This window comes from Numenius arquata, chromosome 10, assembly GCF_964106895.1.
Source record: "Numenius arquata chromosome 10, bNumArq3.hap1.1, whole genome shotgun sequence".
In the NCBI taxonomy this organism is placed as follows: domain Eukaryota; kingdom Metazoa; phylum Chordata; class Aves; order Charadriiformes; family Scolopacidae; genus Numenius; species Numenius arquata.
In genome coordinates this window covers 29,686,416-29,708,904 of record NC_133585.1, presented here as the reverse complement: position 1 = coordinate 29,708,904, position 22,489 = coordinate 29,686,416, and the positions used below count along the sequence as shown (strand labels likewise).

General features: G+C 40.8%; 2 protein-coding genes across 6 annotated transcripts in view; one reads left to right on the top strand and one right to left on the bottom strand.

Annotated features, from left to right (window-relative positions):
• The first annotated feature begins 728 nt into the window (after positions 1–728).
• On the top strand, positions 729–13,330 carry SCOC (short coiled-coil protein). Of its 4 annotated transcripts, none has more exons than XM_074154580.1 (4): positions 729–876; positions 10,154–10,225; positions 10,330–10,413; positions 10,979–13,330. In XM_074154580.1, exons 1-4 carry the CDS (start codon positions 777–779, stop codon positions 11,119–11,121), a joined length of 399 nt encoding a protein of 132 aa, XP_074010681.1. In that variant the 5' UTR covers positions 729–776; the 3' UTR covers positions 11,122–13,330. The 4 variants fall into 4 exon arrangements, with proteins under 4 accessions (XP_074010681.1, XP_074010680.1, XP_074010682.1 ...); XM_074154579.1 differs by having other exon boundaries at positions 813–876; positions 10,151–10,225; XM_074154581.1 differs by lacking the exon at positions 729–876 and adding an exon at positions 9,552–9,706.
• Positions 13,331–16,155: 2,825 nt separating this feature from the next.
• The window catches only part of CLGN (calmegin), a 28,883-nt gene continuing 22,549 nt past the window's right edge, over positions 16,156–22,489 (bottom strand). The window contains exons 12-15 of one of the 2 annotated variants that reach the window (XM_074154627.1): positions 21,417–21,536; positions 21,091–21,235; positions 18,910–19,022; positions 16,156–16,236 (exon numbers count right to left, since the gene is read on the bottom strand). In XM_074154627.1, the coding sequence (XP_074010728.1) occupies positions 16,156–16,236; positions 18,910–19,022; positions 21,091–21,235; positions 21,417–21,536 (459 nt within the window). Of the gene's footprint in view, positions 16,237–18,909; positions 19,023–21,081; positions 21,238–21,412; positions 21,537–22,489 lie in introns of both variants that reach the window. The other variant, XM_074154628.1, reaches the window with a different exon arrangement.

Below are 22,489 nucleotides of genomic sequence, written 5' to 3'. Positions count from 1 at the left end.
AAAAAAATTAAAAGATGGGTAGATTCTGAACATGCAATCCCCTGAAAATGAAGTAGTTCCACTATTCACTGTCTTTAATTATTTATACTTTTAAATTCATAATAAGTTTGAAGTGAATTTCTAGTTCATATGTTCAAACTATGTCAATTTTTCTTTAAGAAGCAAAACAAGAAGACTAAAGTGGGGTTTTCTTTGAACTCGATTTCTCTTCCTTCTGCCCATCTGCTACCACAGAATGTCACGTGCTCACTTATACAGCTTCACTTGTTCACATTACCTGATTGGTTTTGATGCAACTGTTCATGTAAGTAAAATTACTCACATTCCTAAGTATTCGAAGGATTTTAACTTTGCCGCTCCCAAATCTGTCCATTGCATTTGCTTGGGCTGCAAGTAACATCTTTTGAACACTTTAAGTTTTTTTCCCTCTTTTCTCTATCAAAAAAAAACCTCCAACAAAAAAAATCATACACAGCCCTAGAGAAAATCAAGAACAACAAAAAAACACAACTAGGGTGAATACACAGCTCCTTCACAGAAAGAGCCTGCAATAACAGTGTTTGCTCAGCACGTATCTGACAAAGCAGTTAGAACTCAAAAACCTTCTAGCTTAACAATTTCCGGAACAGAGCTCAAGGTTCAGATGAGATACCGCACTGAGTAAGACGTGGGTAGTTGCCAACAGTATCCAATAACACCTATGTGTTGGACTCATTAAAGATTTAACCAGAGAAGTCACATGCACACTGAAAAATGGCTGACAACTGCCATGCCTAATGCACGTCTCAAAAACTTTGAAAAAAGGAAGGAAAATGGAGTTACCTCTGGATGAGGAAGATGGCACTTTCACCAACATTTCTTTGGCAGATGATTCAGGTAAGAAACTACAGTAATCTACTGATAGAATAAAAATTCCACAGGCTGAATAATAGCACTGGGTGAGCACACGAATCCGTAGATCCCGATTACCAGGTATAATGTATTTTTAGCGAATGCCCTCAAGTAACTTTTCTAGTCGTATAGTTGAATAAACCTTGTGATTAGTGAGGAATTGGGATTTTGGGGGTATGGAAGCTACCACAGTTTTAACATAATAGCATATGGGAATATACATTCATCATCTGAGCACACATAGTCTGTCACTGTTTAGAAAGAAAAGGTTACAGAAATGTTAATTCAGTAGTTACTACTATCAAGACAATACAGATAATGCTGGCCTTTCCTCCTGAATATGGAACAATAATCTCTTTGACATATTCTAGTGAGAGCTCACATGAAGTGATGCAAATTAATTGGTAATGGAAATAAGCTGATCTATTTTAATCCCCACTATTAAGCATTTAATTGTTTTAAAAGAAACTACAGAAGCAAAGACTGGCTTCTTCCCCCCTTCCCTCCCCGCTGCCCACTCCCCTCCCCCTTCTAGCTTATGGAATAAAAAAAACATTTGGAATGGGAAGTAGGCTAGTTCTATGTATGGGAAAAATTAAGTGAGTTAATACAAATTGACAATAAATTATTTATAGAAAGGTGTAGCTAGAGTACCAACTTGATCATGTCGGCACGGCTGCCGTATAGCCATGCTTATTTACACTAGCTAGGAACCTGGATTGCTTATTAATGAATTACACAAGTCCTATTCCCCCTCCCTCTTTTTTTTTTTTTTTTTTTTAAGTAAAGAATGTTATTGTACATACTATCTTTACCTCCTATGTAAAAAAACCCCACATGGAGTTGATCTTATTTTTAGAACACAATTTTATAGGAATTTCATATTAGCGTGATGGTGCCGAACTGGATGTTTGAGTGCTCTTCATTCATTAGCATATAGCCTAATCACATCAAGATGTGGTTGACCCGAACTATTTACAATAAGATAAAATTGGCAGACCTTGGCCCAAGTTGTGCAGTAATGGAGGGTTCTCCTGACACTGAATCTCGCTCTTTCCCTGTAGCAAGGTGTAGAACAGTACAGAAAAGGTATCCTATGACCCTGTTTCATGACTGGCTGCACAGCTGATACCATGGCAAGAACAGATGAGGGGCGGCCACACAGTGGCAAGATTGTCTAGCCTTTGCAAGGCATCCGAAAGTAGCTGAATTAGGGATGACTCCACAATACTGGATGGGTATTTTTGCCATTTTGCTTGTTTAGTCTTTTGGAAGATGTCAAGTTGCTTTCTTTAGAAGGCAAATACCTGCTAGCCTCCTTTACTACTCTAACCTCAGCAGCCTTGCAGCTTGGAAAATGTTAATACACATGAGAAAACAGAGGCACAAAGTTAAAAGCGCTCACATTCAAGCAGCAACTGACACTAGATACCAAAGTATACTCGCCAATGCCAAGCCCTGACAGATGTCACCGATATAAAAGTAGCTGCTCAGCAACAGTGTAAATTAAGACTCTACTGCACCTCAGAAAATGAGCACTTCATATTTACTGCACTCTTGACTGCAGTAACACACCCAAGGTCAGAGAAAGCTCATGTTCACAACTCGAAGAGGACCATAAACAAGACTTCTTTATACAAGATCCGCAACCAATATCATAGCTTTTTCCCTAGTAGTGAAGATCTGGGGACAGCCACTCAGAAGTAGAGACAGACATTCAGAGTAACTGAAAATAAATGACATCTTCAGGCAAGCTTTTAACTTGAAGGCATAGAGGGAGAATACAGTAAAATTCATAGTGAACATGATATGGTCCATTTCTTCTGCTGGAGGGCAACACTGGAGGCTAAAGAGAAAGGTATAAGAAAAATCCTAACCTATAACAGGAAGAGACTATCATATACTTTGTAGGAAACAGTCTTCCTTATCTCTCCCAGTTGAAGTTAAGACTAATTACAGTAACTCGAGCACAGAAGCTAACAAACAGAACGGGCCTTATAGCTGTAACTGTAACGCTGGAGAACATCAATTCCAGAAGAGCAGGGAGCATAACAGAAAAGTTTTACATGGTGAGAGAGAAAAAGATTCCTTAGGATGGATAACAGCAAGTTCATGTGAGGAATAAGGAAACTAGACAGATCATAAGTGGACTTTGCCTGAGGATGACCTGATGTTTTAGAAGCAAGTATCCCATAATTAAATTTTAAGTAGGATCACAAAAATGCAGTAGTTTTAATGAACTCTAGTACGTTCGTAATTGCATAAAGCTTTCCCCTCATTTCTTAAAATGTATTGGAAAAGATACTAAACAGAGGAGTAGAACAACATGGTATACGTATGTCTGATCTAAAGCATAATCAGAATATAGCCTTCATATCAAAGTTTCTTTAGTACAGTGAAAAGCCATTGTGGTAAAGCAACAGGGGTTACTGAGCCTGATCAACTGAGCACAATGAATGAATATTTAATAGCTGTGGCTCTTTCAAAACAGCAGCATTTCTCTATTTGTTAATTATACAGCTATTAAAAATAGATCACTTCCATGTAAATCAAGATGAACACAAAATGGTAGCAAGATAGAAACTTCTTGGTAAGTATTTTAATAGCAATATCAGAAGTGTATGAAATCAAGGAAAGCATTCGTGAAAATATTTTCACCTTTAATGAAAGAAATACCTTTTCATTTAGAAACTCAGCAATTGACAAAATTCTCTCAAAATTACCCACTCAAACACAAATGCAGAGGAAATTAAACAAAAATTAAACAAATCAGTGAGATGATGCCTAACAGCTGCAAAGACTTCTGTATTGTTCTTCTGATCAATGCTCTATTAGTAAATCAAGGCGCTCTTTCTTCATTGTAAAGAACCTAGAAATTCTCTTACTCTTTTTTCTAATACACTTTCCAAAAAGCCAACATTAAGGACTACATTTCTCTCATAAACCCCTCCTTTTAAAAAGCAGATACAAACCTCTAAATTTTTAGGTCTAACTTACAGAAACGGAGAAGAGTTTTTCATCTTGTTAAGTTATTAGTAAAACTTTACAGAATCTTGCTAAAAAGTCCGTCTACAAAATTTAGTGGCAAACCTACAGCTGATGATTACAAGGAGAATCGAACTGCTAACAGGCCAATGTTATGTCATATATGTTGGTATTCACACCTTAAAGCTGCAAAGAGCTCACTTGCTCAGTCTATTTAAAAAGGCATTTTTGTGGAGTCAGAGTAGAAATGAGAACATTTGCACTCCTGCACAATCTTGCAAAAGATAGGACACAGTTATGTTAGAAGGCAGGCCTCTTTAGAGTTAAAGAGAAGATATGACTTGGTTTTTGTAGACTTTCTAAAGAGACTGGATTTTTTTCCCCAACTGTATGCTCACAGGTTAAGTCATCTGATGACGCCCCATTCTCATTCAGGACCCAAGGCACCAAAACACGCACAATAAGTAAGGACACAAACAACAGTCAGACCAATGTAAGCCAAAATAGCTGCTTGTTTTGTTTGATTTGGTTGAAAAAAGTGCAAAGAACTATTCAAATTCTGCATTTGAGAGAAGCCTTTAATTGTAAATTTACGCAAGGATGTGCACAAGGCTACAAAAGCCTTTTGAGGTTACTTGGAAGGAGTAACAAGAATTGCAAAGAATTCTGGTGTAAAGCAACATTACTTGAAAAAAAAACTTCTCAGAGTCTGTCATATCCACAGAGAAACAGAATGATGAAGATCTGATGTAAAGCGTCTTGTGAGTTAGCATGGCAAGGAAAAAGAATTAAGCCATTTGTGTTCCTTTTTGTCTTTTTCTTTGTGGCAATAATTAGTTAAAGGAGAAAACAGTACAGTTCAAATAGCAAACTCATCTCAGAAATATGTACAATACCTTCTTCTGTCAGTGAAAAGGAGAATATATTTCTATTCTAGTGGTGAACAGTGAACCCTCTGTCATCAGTGAGCTTACGCAGGCGCCTCTAGCGCCTGTAACATTGCCAAAAAGGAAGTGAAAGGCTTGTTGGTTTGTACTGTGTACCATGGAAAAAACAGGATGTACATCAGAGTTCGAGAAATAAAACATCTGAAAACTTTTGTCATTAGAATTTAAGTCCAGAGCAACAAAATTAGCTCCTGTAGTTTTGTAACTGTATACATATATGCATTCAGATAAACTATTAAGGAGTCTTTATATCCCAGGGAGACTGTTGCTATTTTAAGCAAAAAACGCTCTTTCAGTGAAGCTGAATAAATTAATTCCTTTTGCCAGCAACGTCAGCTAGTTTTAGGAAAGCTTAATTGGAACTTAGGATACAAGTATAGATAACTGCATTTTTAAAGTAAAATGTGTTCCTATACATTTAATATACATGACAATATTATGAATCCCTCCTCTGCTTTAACCAAATGCCTTAGAAAATATAGAATGAATTAGTAAGAAAGAAAGGAATTAGCACCTGTTCTTAGTTACATCCAAGTCAAGTTTTGACTTCAGGATCTCTGACACGCTGCAAAAAATTACAAGCTCTCTTTGTAACTCTTCAGTCAGAAAATCCACTTACCTGAAGCGACTAATCTAGTTTGTCGTGTAAAAACAGTTTAATAAACCAAACAGTGGAACATTACTTAGGGCAGTGTCCAAGCATTTCTAGCAACAAATAGAATCCTCTTATTTCTTCTTTTAAATTGCAGAGTTGTTATGCTGCTCCCCAGGAAAAAGCAATTAACTTCCAGCATTTGTGAATATTATTTAATTTTCTTGATAAGGTATACGTTCTCTAAAGTAGGGAGCAGTAGGTTTGTAAACAAAACTAAAAAAAAGCTCTGTGAACGCAGGTTGTGCCCAGCCTCTTAGCCTTGTGCTGCGTATTCCAAAGACTCAAAGTAACCAGCCACATAGTGAACTTGACCGATTTGCTCACATTTACATGTAAGTAGTAATTACCCCATTAATTTTACCCCTCCCAGTGAGTGGGGAAACCACAGAGAAGCAAATGCTGCCAGATCCCTGCAGAAGGATTGTTTCAGGTTCTCCTAGGAACAGCTCCCACCCAAGACTTTCCCTGCTAACAACCTAAAGAACAAAGAAAAGACACTTTCTAACGCAAGAGTTAACAAAACACGACAGGCTGATAAAAGCAACAATTTTTATACAAGGGCTTGAATTGGCCTCCTCCAGTAAAAGGGGACACAAAGCACACCCCTGAAATGTAAGGTACTACTGGTACCCTACACACACGCATAGGTATGCCTTCCCTGGGACACATTCGGCATTATAAAAGAAACCTTATTGTTTGGGATATAACCCAAATCCCTAAAGCTTCAAATTTAAAGTGCACAACAAGTTTAATTGATGATATATTACCCAATGCAAGACAGGTAAGGTAAGGAATTTGAAAAGCAAATAGGTAAGTCGTGATATTCTAAGCTCCTGCTGGTTTCGTTAATTTCTCATAAAAAATACTTCGGGCTGTGGGCTTTTTTCTCTGGTGTGTTGGGTTTGGCTTTTTGTTTGTTTGTTTGTTTAAATCTGGTAATGCATCAGATATTTAGAATCCTGGGGTTGACTTCTTTGCACTGGAAAATAAAGGGAGGGTTAGGAAGGCGAATCTTTTTAAGGGAAAGCAAGATGAGCTAGGTGTTCTCCCTGTGTGGAATTTGCCCCCAGCAGCATCAATCCAGCGGTCTTCATCCTTAGTCTGTGCGGTCCATAGCCAGGTCACACACAAACAGTTTCTAAGCATTGGGGCCCCAGAGCACGGACCAACTTTGCGCAATTTCAGATACTTGGGTAAAGGGATTCATATTAAGCACTTACAGTAGGAAGACGCATTGTGTGACACTCAGTATGTCTGAGTGTACTGCAGTACAAACCTAAGGAAGCATCTGTGCCACTCTTTAACACTAATCTAGTAACACACAGCACTATGTAGACTGAAGACACCACCTGTTCCCTGCTGACAACCCCTCTGCCAAGCTAACAGTGGAGGCTCAGATAAAGACAATTTTCTCTAAAGGAAATCCAAAAACCTCTCACACGGGTTAACTTCTGAAAAGGAGTTTCAGCCTGATGCTCAAGCTTAAATTTCAAAGTTAAGAATTAAAAGAAAATACAGCCAGAAACCACAACCGTACAAAGTAGAATGAACCCCTCAACAGTATACATACAAAAAATGGAAACAATAGATAAACCACCAACTCTTGGAATTACTACTCCGGTTTGACTACGACAGCAAAGCAGCTAATATGTCCGGATTCCATTCTGTCCCATAACTTAATGTGAAGGGTTTCCCCACTGCTCATTTTGGGACAGTTTAGACAACAAACTGCAAACACAATGCAGCGAGCAAAGTGGAATTTCTACAGCAAAGAGGTGCATTTCCCCAAGACTTGCCTGCATAATTTTTTTCTTCCTCTTATAGTATAAAACACAGCAAGTTCTTCACCAGGTAAGCAAGCTCTCCATCCATCTGTATCCACCTGCAGACTCTGGCCACGTTTTTTCCTTGTTAATCGAAGTGCTGGAGACTGTGTTGCTAGAAAGAATTATGAGAACCTGTTGATTGCCAGGCTTGCCACATAACAAAGGCAGCAAGCAAGATCATAACAAGGTGAGAAGCACCTGTCATGTTAAAAACAGCAATCGAGGAGAGTTACTAACAAGCTCCTAAAGCCCAGCTACCACCTGAGAGGACTGCTTGCAAGAATTTAGGAGGATTACTGGGTTAAAAATGCCTTCTGTAGAGAAGGTGATGCACTTTTAAGTAAAACAGCTAACGGAACTGAAATCAACAGACTCATTTTCCAGTGCAAACAGACTGCAGGCCTCTAAAATATGTTTTCATAACTTGAACAGCATTCAGTCTAATCTGAATTTATGTGATTGAGAGGTTAAAAAAGGTATTAATACAATGTTAATAATATTGTGGAGGCACACAGAAGATGTAGATAACAGAAATACATACCTTCTGAAGTGTATTGAAAAATCCAGTAGAGGGCACACTTCTCAAATGCCTTTATCTTCCTGAGTATCTCTGCAGCACCAAATTATTTATTTATAACTGGACATATTCCTGCAACATACGGATATGATATGAATATAATTCACTGCAACATAAGATTCAAACAACATAGTACCTATAAAGATACTACAATTTATGCAGTGCAATCGTTTCAATGAAGCCACTAAAATTAGCTCAGGTCCTGCATATTGTCTTTACTGTAGCTCATAGACTGTCTTGTGAGGTCCAAAGGGAGCAAGCACCCCGTGCAGCAAGGGTTATTCCCTCTGGGGAGCCAGGGAAAGACCACAGAAAGAGGAGTGGTGGTCTGGAGCTACTGAGCTACTAGATGAGATCAACTATGCAAAGTTACTTAGGTTTCTGTGTGATGTGATCTCTAATGCTGTAAGATGCAGAAGCAAGGTGCTAAATCACAGGTTTCTTAACCTGGACACTGCTGTGCAGAAGGCTTATCGATCTGCCGGAGTGGAAGAAGTGTGGCCAGGTTTAGGCAGTGCTGAACCAGAGCAGGTGAAGTCTGCTGGGCTTTGGCAGGGAGCCTTCTCTCTGAGAGCTCCATGCACCAGAGGGTTACCTGCACCCACAGGCACACTTGGGTTTCTCCGAGGTTAGAAGGGACCTTTAAGGTCATTGAGCCCAACCATTAACCTGACACTGCCAAAACCCACCACTAAACCATGTCCCTCAGCACCACATCTACCCATCTTTTAAATGCCTCCAGGGATGATGATCAGAGGGCTGGAGCACCTCTCCTACGAAGACAGGCTGAGATAGTTGAGATTGTTCAGCCTGGAGAAGAGAAGGCTCTGGGGAAACCTTATAGCCCCTTCCAGTACCTAAAGGGAGCCTACAGGGGAGATGGGGAGGGACTCTTATCAGTGAGTGTAGCAATAGGACGAGGGCTAACAGTTTTAAACTGGAAGAGGGGAGATATAGATTAGATACCAGAAAGAAATTCTTTACTGTGAGGGGGGTGAGGCACTGGAACAGGTTGCCCAGGGAAGTTGTGGATGCCCCATCCCTGGAAGTGTTCAAGGCCAGGCTGGATGGGGCTTTGAGCAACCTGGTCCAGTGGGAGGTGTCCCTGCCCATGGCAGGGGGGCTGGAACTCGATGATCTTTAAGGTGCCTTCCAACTCTAACCATTCTATGGTGATTCCACCACTTACCTGGGCAGCCTGTTCCAATGTTCAATAACCCTTTCGGCGAAGAAAGAGGTTCCTCAGGCTTTGCCAACTTTCCTAAACCTGAAGGAGTTAGTCACTGGGGAACACCTGCCTGCTCTTAACCTCGCCTGAACACGAGACAGGGCTGCGGGCTCCAAACACCTGCCCTAGGAAAACAGCGCGAAACGAATTTACCAGCAAAAAGCCGATAATTCATCTGATCGCGTACTTACTAATTACTTCCATTATTTTTTACCCGCAACTCGGTGGGATTTAAGGGGATTAAACCCGCCTGCGGGGCGGGCGGGGGCTGTCACCACTCCTCCCGCCCACCCTCAGCGTCCCCCTCAGCCGCGCGCCGGCGCCCCGCCCATTGGCTAGCGCAGGCCGGTGCGCGCGCAGGGCTCGTGGCCGGGGGAGGTCGGCGCAGGCGCAGAGCGGCGGGCGGGCCGGGGCCGGGGCCGGGGCCGGGGCCGGCGGCAGGTGAGGCGGCGCGGCGGGGGAGGGCGGGCCTCGGGGAGGATGCTGTAGTTCGCGGCAGCGGGCCCGGCCCCGGGGGCGGCGGAGCTGCCGGAGGGTCCTGCTCGGAAACTCTCTGCGGTGCTGCCGTTCACCGTCCCTGGCGGCGGGGGTGCGGAGGTGGGGCGGCAGGGAGAGGCGGGTGAGGTGCGAGGGGAGCCGGAGCAGACAGGGCCGTCCCTGCGTCCTGCAGGCCCGTGACAGCAGCCGGGTGGGGGGGGACGACGACGACGATGGGGGGGGTGGGGGGGGCTTTAATAGCCAGTTCCAGAAAGATCGGTGGCGAGAAGGCACCAGTCGCACCTCCAAAACGCAGGGTTATGTTATACGTGAGAGAGCGATCTGGATCAGCTGTCTGTGTGGACTGAAGCGGAGTCACTTGCAGAATGGTGTTTACGTGCCAAGGATAATCCACGAACGTCAAGAAGATGTTGTTCTGGCTTAGGCTTCAGTGCTGGCTTTTCAACACCGGTTAGAAAAAAAGCACCTAAAAATCCAAACGTAAAGGCAGTTTTGTTAACGGTTGCCTGGGCCTTCTCTCTCTCTGTTTTTTTTCTCCTTAAGCAGAGCATCTCTCAGGAATACTCTCTTCAAAAGTGGAAAGAGCCCGTCCTGCCATGATGAATTCCGACATGGATGGTATAAGTTCTTAACGTTCTTGTTCTTCAGTGTTATTTATTTCTACTTAATATGATTTCCAGCTGTTGCAGAGGTTGCATTAAAACTCGTATGATTTATTGCAGCTGTTGAGGCTGAGAATCAGGTGGAATTAGAAGAGAAAACACGGCTTATTAATCAAGTTTTGGAACTGCAGCACACACTTGAAGGTTAGCAGCTTGACCCATCAGATTTTTTACAAGCAGAGTCATAAGCAAAAGAAGAGAACATCGCTCTTCTACCCTACCTTAGTCAAAGTGTCCAGAAGTATGTCATTTATGCAGTTGAAGGTACCTAAGCAAGATCTCAGAACTATTATTTTTTTTCCTCTTTATGCAATATAATGTTTGCTCAACTCCCATAACGCACATCAAGCAGAAGGGGCCATACGTTTAACTTTCCCAGGCTTATTAGTTGACATCTTTGAGTCTGCTCGTCGCTGACCCTTGTTTCCAAATAGTTTAGTTTGCAATAGTTTAATTCAAAAATTCAAGAAAAGTATAAAGACTAACAGTAAGTTTGTATAACAAGTTTGTCTCAGTACCATACTACAAATAATATAGGAAAAATGGGCTTCAGGTAAAACGTGTGAGTAGCACAGTGTTCTATAAGGTAATACCTTACGCCAATGTTTCCCGCATTAAAAGTGTGAATAGTTCGATGTAGGCACATAGAACATATTCATTATTGCATGCAATAGTGTCTAATATTTTTCTTATACTATCACCTTCACAGATCTGTCAGCACGAGTAGATGCTGTTAAGGAAGAAAACTTGAAACTGAAATCAGAAAACCAAGTTCTCGGACAGTATATAGAAAATCTGATGTCAGCGTCTAGTGTTTTCCAAACAACTGACACAAAAAGCAAAAGGAAGTAAGGGTTGACTTACAGATGATGTCGTTGTATTGCTGCTGTCTTTTTTTGTTTTAATTGGCATAGGCTACATGAGCTAAAATACCTTAGTTTGTGGCTTTACCGGATACCTGAAGAGTATAAACTTTGGTGATAAACAGAATTAAGAACGTTATCATGAACAGGAGACATAAGTTTGTGTATTGTTAAGATTAAGCAGTGTGCAAATGTAGTGTAGAGACTTACTAAACTTTCATACTTGTTTTTAAAATGGGCATATCTTGTTAAAAACTGGATTCTGTTTGTCAGGTTAAACAAAAGTCTGTTGTCACTCTTTGAGGTCTTTGGGTAGCATTCTTGACTAGCAAAATAATAGCTACTGTGTTGAAACCCCATTTGATAAAAATATTCAAAGTCTAATACCATCACCTTTTTCACCTCCAATATATTTAGATTACTATATAGTTCTGTCCGTAGCTCTGCAAAGCAACTTCAAACAAAAACCTATAAACCAGTTAAGAATTTCTATGAAGTAATAACCACATGACATTATTTGCAGGGTATGCGTACAGAAAACCAGTTACAATTTTTTGGGAAGTGGGAGGGTAAGGAAAGAGGGACAAGGATAAGCAGCTTGCGTCAGGGAAGTACCAAACTGATGCAGTATCAGAGTGTTTGTAGTTTGTAAGATGTATGCTTCAGACCATTTTCACTTTCCAGTTTCCTCAGAGGACGATCAGGCACAGCATCACGATGTATCTCAGTTGTGTGATGAAGAGGTTTTATTTACAAAAACCTGAGGAATAAGCTTTACAGAAACAGGTGGTCAGTGTTCCTCACGCTCCTTGTGAACAATCTGCAGTGAGGAACTGAGAACAAGTCTTTCCTCGCCACCTTTTTATTTTCCTCCCGAAGTGCCAAACTTGTCTTTGCTTCAGGCCTTAGAGCAACTGTTTTCCTGCCTCAGAGCCTGAGCTTGTGAAGTACCTCTTGAGGCGCCGCACAGAAACATCTAAGGCAGAAGACTGCAGTGGAACAAAGGTGGCTTTTGCCTCGCCAATCTGTGCTGCTCTGAGTAACGCCTAGTGTCAAGGTGCCCTGTTTTTTACTTCCTTGGCTGTTTGTGAGCAGGTTTCGTGAAGGAGCTCAGCCCAGATGACGGGTCTGAGCACTTCCTATAGAGGCAGGAGGCATGTCTAACGTAATCAGTATTAAGGGAGAGCAGAAGCTGAAACACAAACAATGTAAGTTTCAGCAGTACTCAGTTGCATCTGTTTCATCTTGCCATACAGCAGTGTTGCAGACTTATTTATGGATGTTACCTAGAAGTGAGTTCTGTCTCTTCAGTGATGAAGCCATTGTACTTTACATTTTAACAAAAGGTAACCACTAGTTCAAGAACCTCTTTCAACCTTGCTGTGATGAATTCCGTAAAATAGAGCTGCAGGAACTGGATGTAACAGTAGAATAAATCCCTCTCAAACCCCAGGTTTCTTGGCAGTGAAGCAAGTCTCAAGCGTCAGCTGGCACTGCGAGGTTTCTCCCTCCCAAAGGCGAGAGCTCCCGTTTCTCCCTGTTTAAGATGACTGTACAGCGCTCACTGGAGCGTCAGCAAAGAAAGCACTAATAGTTCGGTCTCGAGGGCTGTTCACAAGTTTGAGTCAAGAAACCCCGATGATGACAAAAGTTTTACCCACCAAGGCACAAATGGCTGATACCATTTGTGTCATGGGGTCCTGTAAACATCCAAATTTCTTTTTCATCTATGAACTATGCTCTCACTTTACTGCCTCTCTGGAACTCTAAATTCATCCAAGAAGTGCTAGCAGGTAGAGTAGATCACATGGTTAGTCCAAGGTTTGAGCATTAAAAAGAAAAAAAAAACAAACAATCACACTAAGCACTTGACTTCTAAAGCCTGCATTGCATTACAGCCATCCTAGCTTTAAAGCCACGTCACCGCACATCTCCATCTGCACTGTAGGAGATCAAGTGGTAACAGAGCATGCGCTTGTTAGACTTCAGCAATTCCCCGAGATCAAGTAATCTTAAAATCATGGTTTCGTATTGTAAGATTGGATAGTGATATTTTAATCCATCGGTGTGTATATAGTAGCCATTTCATCTATAGACCATTTTACCTCCCACTACTGTGGCCTTCATTTAACTTATGAACATTTTAAAGATGTTGTATTTCTGACTTTACACTAAATAAAAACTTTTGATTTGTCTCGATTAGTTTGGTTCAACGTTTGTAAACCCTAATCCATCTCATAACTATTTGTAGTCAAAAGGTGGAAAAGCAGTCGGGTTTGCCATCATCTTGATTGTTTCTACAAAGCTGAAGTGTCTGAAAAACTAGAGGTAATTAGCAAGTATTAAGATTAAACCTGGGTTAATTAATTTATTTTCAGCAGGCTTCCAGTTCCTGACCCACTTGGTATTTTCACCCATGAATCTTATAATCCTGTATACTTTTCTCTTCTGGCTAAAGGAAAAGGATTGGTAGACTGGATTGAGTGCTGTCAAAGCTGAAACTTGCACCTCTTCACCGGGAGAACTTTAAGCCAAGTTAAAATAGACGAGACTTTACCTTTTGCTACACAGGTAATGAGCGCTCCGTTAGACAGAAACCAGAATTATTACTTCATCATACCTTCCTGAAGGTAAAACCTAACTGAGGAGTAGCTTCAGTTGTAATTAAATAAAAGGGCCTCAGTGCTACTTAGCTTTCCCAGAATAATGAAAGTTCTCAGTCTGGGATCTGGTATCCTCAGTATGACCGCTTTTATGAAGCTACGACGTAGCTGGTGGGAGTGCAGGCTGTGGAGTTCTGATGCTCTTGGAGTTCCACAGATGACTGACAGTCTCAATAGCCAGGCATCCCGGAACTGGATTACCATTAGTTTGTTAATTTCAAAGCACTTTCCAGCAGCCATGATAACAAGATCAAGTATTTTTCCTGAAATACCTGTTCAGATATAAATGGACTATGAGCAGGAACTGCAGGTGAAATCTGAATCAAGCTGCAATGAAAGGGGATTCCCTCTGGCTTTCTAGATCCAGAGTCTGAAATCCACAAAGCCCTGATATTTCTCCCCTAATTACTAGCATAAGGCTAAATCCAAGTAAGCTGATGTGCAGATGGATGTCTTCTACCTCCAGGTTCCAGGTAATGGGAGTCATTAAGTCAGTATTGAAGTGAGATGGGCCTTGCAGAGTCAGTATTACTGCAAACAGCACCTTTGAGTCATGGCCTCACAAGACCATTTTACCCATAATAAATAGCTCCTTATTTACTGAAGTGAGGTACAAGCAAAGATGTTGATGGGGCATTGATCAAGACTTTATGGGACCCTTAAGTTCAAAACCATAAGGGAGGACTAGCATCCCCTGTGGGGTGACCGATCCCTGGAGTAACTATATCACACCAAACAAACAACAAAAAAACCCAAACAAACCAAAACCAAATGCTGTAACAATTCTAAAGGACTTTTACCAGGCTCAGACAATATTCATTCAAAAAGAGTACCAAAGTGCTCCCTGACAGCTCTCAGTAGCTGTTACTGGCAAGATACTGCACTGGTAACAACTTCTACCTGTTGCTTGGAAAGTCACAGGCAGGAGGAAGAATCTGGAGTCTTCACTTCTTGCCTTTTGCATGCGGACCCTAAATAAAGAAGGGGGAACTCACATTTAATTTTAAAAAAATACTAACAAACCCGACCTGCTAAAAACTAAACAGAGACCTTTCCACGTAGTTAACACAAAATAGTCCAATATAATTAACTTTTGAACGCTTCAACACAAGCACTCCAAGACACTGGCTTCTTCATTAGGGTTAATTAAGCATTCATTTGTTAGAGACTTCCGCGGAATCTTTGCTGACCTGATTTGCTGTGAAAATACTTCTTCTTTAAATGAACTAACATCTTGTCAGGCACAAGGAAGTCTGTTGGTACCTTATGAATTAACGTATTTCTACTTGTATTTAATGTATCACTGCTTTTAGTAGCACTTTACATCCTACTAATATTATAGGCAGCAAGAGGTTTCTGGTGACTGCAGTTTTATTGTTTCTTTTAAAATACAGCTGAACTTTAACAAAACAAAGTTTCTTTTACAATATGCATTTTATTTAAACTATATTATGAGAATGCCCAGTTACTCACATCTGTAAAAAACTTAATCCATCAAAAATTCTTATCTATATTAATAAATTTCATGTTAAGCAAGAATTATTAAATATTTTTAGGAGGCAATGTACACTTAGCAAGTACTCTATAAACAGAGGTTATACCACTCTGGCTTGGAACATGAGAACTGTAAAAGTTTGAAAAAGTTATCTGTATCTCACTTCTGCAGATTTGATACCTGCATTCAAAAGTAAAACAAGTCACATCAATTACCACTTGTTCTATGAGTATTCTATTTTAAAATATCTCTTAAAAATAAATTACTGTAACCGATGTCTAAAGTGAACAGGTGACCACCCATTAACAAGATGAACTAAAATAAATAACTTACAATAGAAATTGTTTCTAGCACTAAAATCATCTTACAAAAACAATTATTGCATTTAGCTCCGCACAGAAAAAAAAAAACCTTTTCTCTCAGCAACGTGAACTGCTATAGATGCTACATCTTTACTATCATCCTCTTTTAGCTGAAAAGTGTAAACAGCTAATTTTGTGCTAGAGCTGCAAAAATATTATAATTTACTCATGTTTTTAAAAAATATTTAGAGTAAGTTCATCTCCAACTAATACTAATTTCTAGGAATCTTCACCTTAAAATCAGTTGGCCAACTTGTAGTTTCACTTTTACTCTGAATTCAAAACATCAGCTAACTTCTCACAGATAGTATTTCTCCTTTAAAAAAGGGAATCAAGGAAGTTTGGGAGGGTTAAAAGAGGTTAGAGAATTAAAATAGGAGGTTAAGGAGCTATGAGTTCCCCTTTTTCCTTCAAATCTCAGGAACTTGCATGCTGTCAGGCCCACTGAAGCGGCATCCCAGAAGTTACTATTATCTAGATCTACAAATATAGCTCAAAGTAACTCAGTCCTTTCGTACTCTTCTTTTGCGCACTGATTTCAGTGGGCCATCTCCAGAACCTGTGCTTTCATCAGCTTCTTTCATCTGAAAAAAATAAAGTAAAAAAAATAATTCAGCTTTACAATTTTAAACCCATTTTAATTCAATTATTGAAGCTGGCATGTTACTTTACTCCTCCTCCCGACCCTCCCAATCATATTACCACCGAATGCAACACTTAAGCGATAGGACGTGTTTTTTTTTCCCCGCAATACTAATCTAACAATAAATAAAGTGAGTAGAAGACTTTTCCTTTCTATACTCAGAAGGAAGTGAACAGTACATCTAAACTGATGTCAGAAATTTGAGTTTGCCCATTTACTCACTGGTTTAAAAGCGGTGACTTTAATGAATTTAGCGACTTCCTTAAAGTGCACCTTATGCTAATTTTAATTTCCCCTTCTTAAGCAAGAAGCATTTAAAACATTCTAACTGCCACAACAAACTGGTCTTAAATCAGATGTGTTCTTCTCTATTTAAAAGCATTTAGCTTAGGAGTTCATGGAAGGGCTTTGCACGTGCCTCTCTCTCAGACAACGCACTGCTTCCTCCCTTTCCTGCACCACCTAATGGCAAGCGCGTCATGCAGGAGGAGCAGCTCACAGAACGCAGCACAACCCCAGCGAGAACAAGGTGTGCATGACATCGCCCAAATAGGTCAACTAGCCAACTCTAGGCCAGAAACTTGTACACCCTGAAAACACCCAGAGAAGAGCAAGCCAAAACCTCATTGTGATACCCCTGTAGCGGCAAACACATTGAGATCTTGTTATTATTTTCACAAAGAGTCTGGGCCCAGATGAACCTCATGAGGTTCAACAAAAGCAAGTGCAGGGTTCTGCACCTGGGCCGAAACAATCCTCGGTATAAATACAGACTGGGGGATGAGGTATTAGAAAGCAGCCCTGAGGAAAAGGACTTGGGGGTGCTGATGGACGAGAAGCTGGACATGAGCAGGCAATGTGCTCTCGCAGCCCAGAAGGTCAATCACATCCTGGGCTGCATCAAAAGAAGTGTTGCCAGCAGATCCAGAGAGGTGATTCTGCCACTTTGCTCTGGTCAGACCTCCCCTGGAGTACTGTGTGCAGGTCTGGAGCCCTCAATATAGAAAGGACATGGACCTGATAGAGAGGGTACAGAGGAGGGCCACCAAAATGATCAGGGGGCTGGAGCACCTCTGCTACGAGGACAGGCTGAGGGAGCTGGGGTTGTTCAGCCTGGAGAAGAGGAGGCTCCAGGAAGACCTCATAGCGGCCTTCCAGTACCTGAGGGGGGCCTACAGGAAGGCTGGGGAGAGTCTGTTTACAAAGGCCTGCGGTGACAGGACGAGGGGCAATGGTTTTAAGTTGGAGAAGGGGAGATTTAGATTGGATATGAGGAAAAAGTTCTTTACTCTGAGGGTGGTGGAACACTGGAACAGGTTGCCCAGGGAGGTGGTTGAGGCCCCTTCCCTTGAGATATTCAAGGTGAAGCTCGACGAGGCCCTGGGCAACCTGGTCTAGTTGGGGGTGTCCCTGCTGACTGTGGGGAGGTCGGATTAGATGACCTTTGGAGGTCCCTTCCATCCTGGACCAATCTTCATGAATCTATGAACATGCATCTTAATGGGGTTCATCAGATACTCTATTCCTAGGTAGATGTACAAGGAAAAAAAAAATTTCTTACAGGAACAAGAGGAAGTATTGAATAAGGGGTCATTAATGAAGAATTTCAGAGCTGAAACAATGCAACCTCATGCAAGGTACAGTTTCCTGGAGGAGCTTGACATGTAAAGGACATTAACATTAAACAACTCCCCTAATCTGGGAAGGGACTCATTTAGGGAGTGACAACCACAAGATAATCAACAGAAATACTGTGGGCGGATCTAAGGTGTTTCAGATGCACCAGAGTTTCTCACCGAAAAGATAATGAGTAGCTGATGAGCAAGAAAAGCACACACAAATTCCATTCTACAGTGTTATTTTCTGAAAAACATTTTCTAGATTATCTGGTGACTGGATTAATCTGTACAAGAAAAATTAAAGTGCAGGTGCTAAATTCAAAACCAGTATGGTCATTTAGCTTAAAACCTTATTTGGGAATTTTAAAAAAAAATTAAAATTGAATGCTTAATGTTTTTCTATGTCTCACTGATAAGCTATTCAGTTAGAAGCATATAGAATCATAGAATGGTTAGAGTTGGAAGGGACCTTAAAGATCATCGAGTTCCAACCCCCCTGCCCTGGGCAGGGACACCTCCACTAGAGCAGGTTGCTCAAAGCCCCATCCAGCCTGGCCTTGAACACTTCCAGGGATGGGGCATCCACAGCTTCCCTGGGCAACCTGTTCTGTCAATTAAGTAGCATCATAAAAAGAGACTGACATCTACTGCAGCATTCAAATTTTCAATTTCAAATTTTGCAACTCATTTAACAACCCGTTAAAAACTACACTCCTGAAAAAACATTTCGTTTTTAGAGACCTGCATGAACACTTCTAAACCATACCTGTGTTTTACAATAAATATCACCTTCCAGCCAAAATTACACAGGAAGAGTCATATTTCACAAACCTACGCAGAGCATTTGAGGTGTCAAATAAAAACACATCCCCACTTCATGATTTATTTTATGGATCAACAGAAGAAAAACTCTTGCAGGTAACTGGGCTTAGTTAGAAGTGTCATGTTGGACAAGAGCAAGGAGAAAATAAGAGGAAAAAAAACCCCAAACTTACCTCATCTTCTGAACCAGATTTATTTGACTTATCACCCTCTTCTTGACTTTCATCTGCAACTTCATTTTCTTCTTCTTCATCATCATCAATATCTTCACCACCTTCACGCTCATCTTCTGTGGAAGAAACTAATTTTACTTTGTAAACAGAACTATATTAAAAATGCACTATATCCAGACACACTAATAAGGAGAAGAAGCCAATTTTAGTCTTTGAATGAACTACTTGTTTACAGTAACCCATAAAAACATCTCTGTGATAGAGAAGAAAATTCTCATGAATTAGTAAGAATTGAGCACTGTTGGATTTAATAACCAATTTTAACAGGTTCAGCCTAGCTTCTTTTTACAATAGCGTGCAAGTTCTTCAGACTTGTAAGTGACCGACTAAAATGACAACCTTAAATCTAAGTATTGTATTAGACCGTCGTTTTGATATCAGAGTCCAAAACTGAACAACTCTGGCATCCCAAATCTACTATCTCAGTCAGAATTTAGTCAAAGGGCAATATTGCAGTAATGAGTGATCTACCACGGGGGACACCTACATGCTCAGGGAACTCACCTTTTCAGCAGGGAATTCTTTGGACGTACAGTTTTGGGTTGAGGGATAAATAGCTCTTCTGCTTACCCCCTTTTTATGCATTATTGCAATACAGAAACTAGTCAGAAAAGCACTGTACTCCCCTCAGCTCACTCGCAGTACGGCCACCTTGCACTACACTAGGATATAACTATTCACAAGAAGCAGTAAGCTTTCTATGAGACCTGGTGTCAGATAGACCTTTGAACTGACAGGGTCTGGAGAGGAAAAAAAAGCAGTAAAAGAAAAATAAAATACCTTTTTACTCTCCAGCATTCCCTGGACAAACAATAGGCTAAGCGACACAGAGGTGGTTTCTACTTTCTTACTGAGGCTGTGTCACTGCACTGAAGAGCAGTGCACGCACCAAATATTGCCAACTCTAGGCTGCTCTCTGATCAGCACATGGGTTGCCCTTCTAGGGTAACCAGCTCTCTATATTCTGCATATTTTGTGAAGGAGGCCATGCACCCAGCTGTTTTGATTTCCACCTTTAGGTATCTACGTACACCAACAATGTACTCAATTCTGTAACTACTGGCATGGGATCATCAGATGCTGAGTAAGCTTTTAGATCAGAAAGGCAGAAGCCATCATCGCTCATGGAACGTAGCTCAGAGACAGACAAAATCACAAAGTTTCAGTCAGTAACACAAAGTGATGTCAGTACTAAGGAAAAAAACCTCCAAAACCACCAAAACACACAAACCATGAACGTCTGCTATGTTTCTAACTTTTCTTGCCAGTCACTTGTCACTTTCTTTGTTCCTACCAAGAAGAGCAAAGTAAGAGGCAGAATCTTGCAGAGGACTGAGGCTCAGGATTTTCTCATGGAAGTGAAGATAATGCACTGTAAGTTAGGCGATTTGCTTTTTGTTCGTTACTATAGACTCGGGGAAAATGCTAACAGAACAAAGCCATAGTTGAATAGTACCAGTAATCCTTGATACAGTTAACACAAGATGATTTTATCCTTGGATGCCAAAGTACAGTTGACCTACTGAATCACTGATTCCACCCTTGGGGCAGCAGGACAGACCTGTGTGGGCTAGAAAGCAACACAAAGGAAGCAGCAGGCTTCAGTATTTATTTCAAGTCTACTGTATCTTCAGGCTTTAACAAGAGTTACTAAAATCAGTGATCAATGGAATAGTTCAAGGTACAACCCTCCCACATGAGAAAGACTTATGTTAAAGACTTAAAGCTATTCCAGACACATATTAAAGACAACAATGTGACTTTAACCACTTCAGGTACATGTATCTGAACCATTCAAATGTGTTCAACAGATGAAATATTTAGAAGGGAGAAAATATGCATCACTGTCTACAAACATAAAAAGACCATCAGAAGCAAGTTAGTTTCTTGAAAGCGAAAAAAATAGCAAGGAGAGCCTTATTTTCTGCTTGTATTTATCAAAGAGCTATTATCCATGGAATGTCATGCACTGGAGAGTGTCAAAGAAAAAAAGACTCGGAGCAAGACAGGTTTTGCATATTCTAATATAACTGGTTGTAATTATTGGCAATGCAATCCATGAACTACTCCTATTGATCTCTTTATGTTTAATCAAACTGCAGGCTGGCTTGCTCATCTTACCATCTTCAGCAGTATCTTCGTTTTCTTTTTCTTCTTCTAATTCTATTTCATCATCTTCTAACTCCCCTCTCTCTTGTTTTAGTTCTCCCTTCGTAATTGGCTTAGATATATCAGTTTTTTTGAAGTCAACATCTTCATCTGTTTTCTACAACAAATTAAAAATCCATTTACATTTAAATACAAATTCAGAATTAAACATAACAGTCACTGTAAGATAAGTAGTATCAATGCCACATTAAAAGTGCCTATTGTTGCACAGATGCTAAGAGTTTTCAAATAAAGTATTAAGAATAAAACCAAATAAAAATATAGGAAATTTCTCTAACCTTTGACGGCCAGCAGAACAACACACCTAGACCAACAGGGAGAGCTAAAGTCAAGATGTAAAGAACCCAGAGCCATGGGTGGTCTTCTGCAGCAGTCACCAGTTGCCGAAACATACCAGGCTATATTAAAAACAATTTAAAAAAAAAAAAAAAATAAATTGCATTTACACCCCTCTCAACACGTCATTAAGTTTATAAAGTGTACTGTATATATTTTAAGCTTTATGTTGCCCAAAGAAACCCTTTCTTTACCTTTGCTTTTTAATGACTAAAACAATATTGGATTTCAATATTAGTAAAGTAACAACTTGACAGATTGCAAATAAGTAGCAGGGGCTAAGTAAGAAGGAAAGCCTGTTACTACAAACTACCACCTCAGACCAGGACACCCTCCCAGCTACTCTATTTTTCCCCATGCTGTACCAGCTCAGCTGAAAGCTCCTCAGAGCTCATCAAGAGCCTCAGAGCAGCAGCCAACCTCCTGAAGAGCGATGTCTTGCTCCATCTGTACTACCAGGTTCTCTCCTTTGAAAGCCAATTATTCAGGGAGTAAATTGTCCTCCCAGCCCAGTTCTGACTTACACAGTAGGTAGGCAAGTGCCTGGTCCAGTCAGACCTCTGGAAACGGTGTATCAGCAACTAAGGTAGGAAGTCTGAGAGACATAGTGGAGTACAGTGGAGTGTGTACAGATACAGATGCAGGTCCAGACATAAACCCAAACACTTCTGAAAAGGGTGAGGTTGTAGGAGGATGCGGCTTTCCAAATCGCATGGGCAAATATGCTGTTACTACTTGCTCATACTGTGACAAACAGCAGCCATCAGGAACTGGCCACATTTCCCACCAACCCATCGTTTCTTTCCCACAACTGAAGGCCTGTGCTTCCCACTCAAAAAAAAAAAAAAAAAAAAGACTGTTAGAAAGGAACTGTAGTCAGTAAAGACAGCCACTAGAGGGGCTCACGATCCCATACGTCAGGACAAGTTCATCCTACAGCATAGGAAAAGATAACTAGAAAAGACTGTGGCTGCTGGACAAGTACAGTATAGGAGCAAAATGTGGATGTACACAG